This window comes from Cyanistes caeruleus, unplaced genomic scaffold (genome assembly GCF_971803275.1).
Source record: "Cyanistes caeruleus unplaced genomic scaffold, bCyaCae1.hap1.1 HAP1_SCAFFOLD_96, whole genome shotgun sequence".
In the NCBI taxonomy this organism is placed as follows: Eukaryota; Metazoa; Chordata; class Aves; order Passeriformes; family Paridae; genus Cyanistes; species Cyanistes caeruleus.
Window position 1 is genome coordinate 950,509 of NW_028255898.1, and position 8,038 is coordinate 958,546.

The 8,038-nt window shown below is 50.4% G+C and overlaps 1 protein-coding gene across 1 annotated transcript in view; it reads left to right on the forward strand.

Moving 5' to 3' along the window:
* The first annotated feature begins 2,129 nt into the window (after positions 1–2,129).
* Positions 2,130–8,038, forward strand: part of LOC111922030 (uncharacterized) — a 57,636-nt gene continuing 51,727 nt past the window's right edge. The window contains 3 exon segments of the mRNA XM_086873387.1: positions 2,130–2,210; positions 2,969–3,047; positions 3,234–4,349. Of these exon segments, the coding sequence (XP_086729513.1) occupies positions 2,996–3,047; positions 3,234–4,349 (1,168 nt within the window). The 5' untranslated portion in view covers positions 2,130–2,210; positions 2,969–2,995.

Below are 8,038 nucleotides of genomic sequence, written 5' to 3' on the forward strand. Positions count from 1 at the left end.
GGCATGGAGATGTGAAATGTGTGGTGCAGGTGTCCCTGAGGGAGGTGTTGGCCTTTCCTGTGAAGCTGCAGAGGGGAACCTGTTGAGAGAGGAGATGGCTGAGGTCCCAGCTGCAGCTGGCACACAGGGACCCTCCTGCACAGCAGGAGATTCTCACTGTGCTCAAAGATTCCCTCTGAAGACTAAGAGGTAATTGTGGTTGGGCTTAGCAACTGGTCTGCAGGCCAAACAATTGAGTTAGCAAAAGAAGAAATTGAGAAAATACGAGTTTATCCATAGCAAGGAAGAAAGGAAGGCCGTTAGCATGGAAACCAATAAAAAGGGATATAAGGTGTATTTGCAGTTGTAAGAAATGGAATTGGTTCGTGCTAACTAAATTGTAACTGTTATTAAAGTTGTTATTAGAAACACTCAAGAATCAGTGTTACAAAGCAGATGTACCCCTTTGCAGATGTTACATGTCAAAATTAAGGTACACGATGTAGTTTAGAAGATAAATGGCGTCTCAAGACCAAAATGGCCAAAATTAGAACAAATTTAGGCATTGGGCCTAAAGATTAGTAAACATAAGGCTAATTAGTAGACTAACATAACACAAGGCTTAGTACGCACACGCAAACTTGTAAGGTTATCCAAAGGACAATGAGGAAGAGGAGAAGCCTTTGCCAAAAGACCACCAAAAGAAGACTGAACACCTCCTAACAACAAGTGAGGCATGCACTGTGAATAAAAGTGATGTAAAGTCAGAAAAATTGGAAATAGGAGGGAACTTACAGGAAACATTAATGAATATGTATAAGCATACAGTATATAAGTTTAGCTTGAAGTGCTTTGTTTTGAACGTGAGGGAGGCTGGGAAGCCTCTGTACCCTGGTCGGTTTTGCTTATGCTTTAATCATACTTAATGACTAGCAGATTATATATATAAATTTTAATTTTTTATTAAACTGTATTATTTTACTAAACTGTATTCTTTCATACCACATTACTATTCAGTTTAGTAAATTGTATTCATTTTTAATTAAACTGCCATTAACCCAAGGGACCTAGCTGTCAAAATTCTAATTTCATTTATAACAATATTTTAACAAAGACAGTTACAACAACATTGGTATTTACCAAACATGACACAACATGAGGTATATTAACAAAGAAGGCACCTTATGGTGACAACATTCTACTGCTCAAACTGTAAACATCTTTGTGTACTGATCAGGAGGTCACGATTTGCTCTTTACAATCCTGATGCTGAATGTCTCCTTAGGAAGTCTGGTCAGGGAGAAGAATGAGCCCCTTGTGAGCTGCCCCTGTTTGGACAACCTGCTCCTCACCCCGAGCCTCAGCATGTCTGACATCACCCACCTGGGACTGACATCCCAAAACATTGAAAATTCTCTTTATAATTTTTCTTTATCATTAAAATCTAATTAATTAATAAAAACTAAAATTTTATTTTTATAATATTATTCTGTATTTTTGTAACCTAATTTTTATATTTATATAAAAGAATTGATACATTTTCAGGGACAAAAAACATTATTGGTCTTTGGTTCTAAGTACCACAATTCCCTTCATTAATTAATTGACCACTATTTCTTTTACTTTATGCCAATTGCTCCAATTTTTAGTCCTTTGATCATCTTTTTAATAATTTTCTCAGACAGTGTAAAAGGGGCCACTTTGGGGTCCATGGAGACTTTTCTGAGGAACATTTGGGGCAGTTTTGAGTCTGGGGAGGGAATTTAGTGAGAATTTGGGGGTCTGGAGGAACCCCAAATTTGGGGGAGCCGGGTGGGCACTTGGAGGGGCACTTAGGGATTCTGTGGGACAATTCGGGGTCCGGGGGAGCACCTGGGCGTCCAGGGGGGCACTTGGAGGTCAGGGAGGGGAATCTGGGGGCACTTTGGGGGTCCGGGCGGGCACTTAGGGGGCTGTAACAGGGAAATCTCTGGGTCGCGGGGGATGATGGGAGTTGTAGGCGCCGGTATAATACAGTTTAACGGGGCCGCGGAGCATCACGGGAGTTGTAGGCGCAGCTCCACTGGATTCCGGTGAGGCGCGGGGCATGACGGGAGATGAAGTCCCGGCTGGAATAGCGCTCTATGGGCGCCGCGGAGCATGATGGGAGCTGTAGTCCCGGAAGTGGCTCGGAAGGCGCGTTTGGCGGTGTGGGGAAGGACTTGGAGAAGACTTTTGCGTCCGAGCTGCAGGTGCTCGGGGCGAATGTATACGGCTCAGGAGCACTTGGGGGGAACCTGGGGAGCTGTAACCGGGCTCTTTACGGCGCGAGGCACGGCAGGAGGTTTGGGCGCGGAACTGTGTTCTGAGTGGCTCAAATAGCGCGGGGGATTGAGCGGGAGGTGGGGTTAGGGAAGAGGTGGAGGAGGGAGGAAGAGGGGGAGCAAGAGGTAGAGGAGGGACAAAGGAGGATCAGGGAAAGGAGAAGGGGCCACGAGGTCCAGCGCTCCCTGAATTCATAGCCCCCCCCATCCACGGGATCATTATCCCCCATCCCACAGGTGACCGGGGAGGGGGAGCTTTGCCCAGATATCCTGGGGGATCCCTGGGTTGGGTTTTTTGGTGGAATGTTTGGAGAATGAAGAACTCCAACGCTGAGCAGAAAATGCCCCTTGGGGGTAAATTGGGGGGTCCCAGCATCCCTAAGTGGGGAGATGGAAACAGGGAAAACTTTTCAGATTCCTGGCACTCCCAGCAGCCTGAGGAGGGCAGGGACTGAGTAGGTGGGGAGCCCTCAGTACCCCCAGGAGCTGGGACAGGGGGAAACCACTGAACAGCAAAGGGGAGAGACCAGAGATAGGGAACTCCTGGGAGGCATTTTCAGGGCTGAATCTTGGTGTTTGGGAGGTTTTTATGGACTCCAGATGGCCGGTGACTTCTAGAGAGGGACTTGGGCAGGAGGAACCCCCTAACCCAATATGCTCATGAATTGTATTTTTCCCCAAACAAGGATTTCTCATTCCCAAACCTTGGCTGGATGGAGAAGGAGGCTGTGAGGAAGAGGAAGATGCCCCAGGACACCCAGGCAGGTGAGAAGGAAGTCAGTGCCCCTTTCCCCCTCTCTCCTGCTCCATCTCCCAGCCCAGCCTGGCCCCCGGCTGCAGGACAACCCCGCTGCCGACGCCGTCCTGCCGGGGATGCACTGGGGGGATCTCCTTCCCCTTCCCTCTAGCACGGAGGCAAATCCCATCCTCTCCTTGTCCTTTCTCCCCCAGACCAGGAGCTGAGGATGGAGACCAGGGAGGACAAATCCCCACGGCAGAACCTTGTGGAAGGGGCCATTTTGAGTGGTACCACAGCACAGGAATCCAATGGGGAGGAAAAGCTCCGGAGATCCCGCAGGAGGAGGGGCTCCAAACCCATCCCAGGGTGCTCTGAGGAGGAAAGACCCACCCTGTGCCGGGAAGGTGGCCGGAGATCCAGCCGGGGCTCTGAGCTGGTGGTCCATGAGCAGCTTCAGGATGGGGAGAAGCGCTACAAGTGCTTGGAGTGTGGGAAGAGCTTCAGCCGGAGCACCAAACTGATCTGCCACCAGATGATCCACACTGGGGAGAGGCCCTACGAGTGTCCTGAGTGTGGGAGGAGGTTTCGGATCAGCTCCAGTCTCCTCCAGCACCAGTGGGTTCACACAGATGAGAGGCCCTTCCGCTGCCCTGACTGTGGGGAGGGCTTCAAGTACAACTCCCGCCTCATCAGGCACCAGCGCATCCACACTGGGGAGAGGCCCTTCGAGTGTGGGGAATGTGGGATGACCTTCAGCCAGAGGTCCCACCTGACCATCCACCAGCGCATCCACACTGGGGAGAGGCCCTATGAGTGTCCTGAGTGTGGGAAGAGGTTTCAGACCAGCTCCCATCTCCTTGTGCACCAGCGGATTCACACAGAGGAGAGGCCCTTCCGCTGCCCTGACTGTGGGGAGGGCTTCAATCAAAAGTCCAACCTCATCAGGCACCAGCGCATCCACACTGGGGAGAGGCCCTACGAGTGTGGGAAATGTGGTAAGAGCTTCAGCCAGAGCTCCAGCCTGATCAGCCACCAGAGGACCCACACCAGGGAAAGTCCCTATGAATGTGGGGAATGTGGGAAGAGCTTCATCCGGAGGTCCCAACTGACCATCCACCAGATGATCCACACTGGGGAAAGGCCCTATGAGTGTTGCGAATGTGGGAAGACATTTCGGATCAGCTCTCATCTCCTCCAGCACCAGCGGATTCACACGGATGAGAGGCCCTTCCGCTGCCCCGACTGCAGGAAGGGCTTTAAGCGAAACTACAACCTCGCCGTCCACCGGCGCATCCACACTGGGGAGAGGCCCTATGAGTGTCCTGAGTGTGAGAAGAGTTTCATCCAGAGCTCTAACTTGACCCAACACCAACAGAGGCACCACTAAGGGAAGCCCTGTGAGTGCCCCAAGTGCAGGAGGAGCTTTGTGCGCTGCCCCAGCTCCATCCCCCATCAGAGGACCCATGTTGGGCAGAGCCCTGATGACCCACGTTCCCAGTGATCTGTGTTGGGAAGACACTGGGCTGGTGGTCATTTTGATTTGGCCCTGATATTCTTTTAATTCATCTTCATCCCTTTAAAATAGACAAAATTTGGGTAAAAAGTCAAGAAATTCATCAAAGGCATCTAAAGCCTCACTTTTTACTAGTGCTTGAAGGGAATCTGGTATTCAGGGAGGTAATGGGGAGGGTTTGGGGGGTATTTGGTATATTTGTCTCCGTGTCTTGGCACTCAAGGAGATGAGCGAGTTCTATCTGTCACCTCAAAACCACTCAGTGCCATTGAAATCTACTCAATCCCACCCAAAATTACTGGATTCCACTGTCCCACAGGGTGTGATGTCTTAAGTTTTAGCTTTCATATTTTTCATATTCTGCACTCTCTTCATTTGTAGTTTTGAACTTCCTATTAAGTGTTAGTGAGCTCTCTTCACAGAGTAGGTAGACAAAACAATTCCTTTTCTAGCTTGATACCAAGGACAGTCGTTACAAGTTCCAGGCCCAAAAGCATGAACAAGGGTGGACTGAAGAGAGAAAACAAGAAGGATGGGAATTCATCATCTGAAGCTGTAACTGGAAGATGAGCCCCAATATGCAGATGGACTTAAAATTCTGAAAATGTGAGACCTCATGATCATTTTTGTGACCATTTTTGGTCTTTCTTGGGTGTAGCCCTGGCCAGGTTCTTGCACTGCCCAAGGTGTATCCTTTAAGGCCTTTTAATAAACTTTATTCTTAACTCTGTCCAGCCTCTGTTCTAGGTCAGCCTTCTGAAGGCATCAGGTGGAATGGGGTTGGAAGGGGACTGGGTGAAGTGGGATGCAAATCAGGAGGGGTGAGATGGGCATTGGGTGGGGCAGGATGGGTGGGATGGGGATTGGGAGGTGTGAAATGGGGTAAATCGGGCTTGGGAAGGGGGTGTTGGTGTCCAGCAGGGGTGGGATGGGTTGAGGTTGGGATTGGGGAGGTGGGGTGGGGTCTGGAATGAGACAGCCAAAGTTTGGGGATGATGAATGGAGCAGGAGGCCATTACTGAGTGAGTTTTTGTGTGAGGTGCCCCTGCCCAGGGAGGCAAGGATTGAGTTTCAAATGAACACTGTTAAAGTGAGAGGTGTGGGCAAGAGGGAATTCCATCCCTCCACCTCGGAGGATGGGCCCTGTGAGCCCAGGAAGAAACCACCCTGGACCCTTTGTAGGGTGGCAGCCCAGGGATTTCTGATTGGGTTTGGGCCCCTGGGGTTTCTCCCTTGCTGTGTTCCCAGTGGTCCCTGACCTTGAACTCCACTCTGGTTCTCAAACCCCATTTCCCTGCCTCTGTTTGGGGCTGTCTCTGGATCTGAGTTTGTTCCTGAGCTGAATAAATGGTTTCCTGAGCAGAATCCCATCTCGTTGGTGTCCTATGCCTGTTCCTGGTAAATGTGGCCTCCCTGGTCATGATCCTGCGGCCCCGGAACACAAGACCCCACAAAATTGAGACCTGCCCCCAGACCCCCCCAAAAATCCCCAAATTCCCTAAAATTCACCCAAATCCCTCAAAATTCCCTTAATTTCCCTAAAATGACCTTTTTGTCTCCCTCTAGGACCAAGTGCCTCCACTAGATCTCAGGAAAACCCCCGGGAATTTGGAGGGGATCTTTCCTCCCCTGCCACCCACAAAAACCCATTACTTTTGGGAAAAAAATTTTCCCAAAAATTTCTTGGATTCAAGGGGGAGGTCCCTCATTTTTGACACATTTTTGGGGGGTTCTCCCCAAAATCTTTCAAATTTTTTTGCCTTTTTTTGCTATTTTTGATGGTTTTGGAATGTGAGGTTTTTTTGGAGGAGGTTACCCCAATTTTTTGAGGGGTCCCTCAATTTTTTTTGGGGGGGAATCACCCCCTCCCTCAATTTTTCCTCCATCCCCCTTCCCCCATATTTGGGTTGGCGGGGGGGGGGGGGGGCGGTTCTTTTTTTTTTTTTTACCTTTTTTCCTCCCTATTTTTTTTCCCTCTTTTTATTTATGTGCACTTAATTTGGGGGGCTGAGGGGCAGGAATTTTGGGGAGGGGTCGCCTGAGGGGCGTTGGAAAAGTTGGGGACAACCCCCTCCCCAAAAAACGGGAAAAATCCCAGGAATTCTGGGGTTTTCCCCCCACCCAAAGTGTGAAAAATGTGAAATAAAAAATTCATGTTCTCAGCTTTTTTGATGATTTTTGGGGAGGGAGTTGCAATTTTAGGGGGCTTCTCAAGAGGGGTCACTGGTTTTTTGGGCGGGATCTCCAGAGTTTTGGGGTGGAATTTGGGAATTTGGGGGAAATTTGGGGGTTTGGGGGAAATTTGGGATTTTGGGGAGAATTTTGGGTCTTTTAAGGGAGGATTTGGGATTTTGGGGAAAAAAAATGGGTTTGGGGGAGAAAATTTGGGGGTTTTGGGGGGAATTTGGGGTCCAGGGGAAATTTTGGGGAGAAGGGATTTGGTTGCTTAGGGGCACCCCCCCATATTTTTGGGGAGGTATTTAGGATTCTTGGGGGAGAAAATTTTGGTGATTTGAGGTGTAATTTGAGAATCTTGAGGGGGAATTTGGGATTTTGGGAGATTTGGTGGTTTTGGGGGGAAAATTTGGGGGGTGGGGAGAATTTTGGGGATTTTAAGAAATTTGGGGAGTTTGGCGGGAAATTTGGGATTTTTGGGGAAATTTGGAGTTTTGGGGGGGGTTTAGTCTTGGGAGGATTTGGGAGTTTTGAGGGGGTATGGGGGTTTTTCCGTTTTTTGGGGGATTTGTGGGGAATGCTGGGATTTTGGGGGAGGAATTTGGTGGTTTTGGGGGGAAATTCAGGGGTCTTGTGATTTTGGGAAGGGGATTTGGGGAGAATTTTTCTGGTTTGGGGGGATTTCTATTGATGGGGAGGGGTCCTGATCCCAGTGAGGAGGGGCATTTTGGGGAGACCTGAATTTGGGGAGGGGTCTCAGGGGGGATTCCCGATTTTAGGGCGGTATTTGAGGTGAATTTGGGGGGATTTTCCAGCGATGGGGAGGCATCTTGGGGGTGGGATTTGGGGAGAAGTCTCATCGGGGCACCATCCTGAGCTGGAAGTGGGGGGGATGTTGGGAGTGGAATTTGGGGAGGATCTGGGGGGAGATTTTCCATCCATGGGGAAGGGTCCAGATCCTGGGGCAGTTCCTGAATTTGGGGAGCAGTCTGGAATTTGGGGAGGTCTCATTGGGGCAGCAGGTGGAGCTGGAAGTGGGGCCTGATGTTGGTGAAGCTGCTCTCCAGGGGTGCCGTGGGCGGCTCCTCGGGGGGTGCCAGGGGTCGCGGCCGCAGGCGCTGCAGCAGCGAGGTCAGGAACAGGAACAGCTCTGCCTGCACCAGCGCCTCCCCCAGGCACAGCCACTGCCCTGTGGGGAGGGGGCGTCAGCACCGCCCCACCACAAAGGGTCGGGGGTCCCAAAAGGGTCTGGGAGTCTCTAGAGGGTCAGGGGGTCCCAAAGGAATGGGGGTCTCTAGAGGGTCTGGGGTCCCAAAGGGGGCTGGGAGT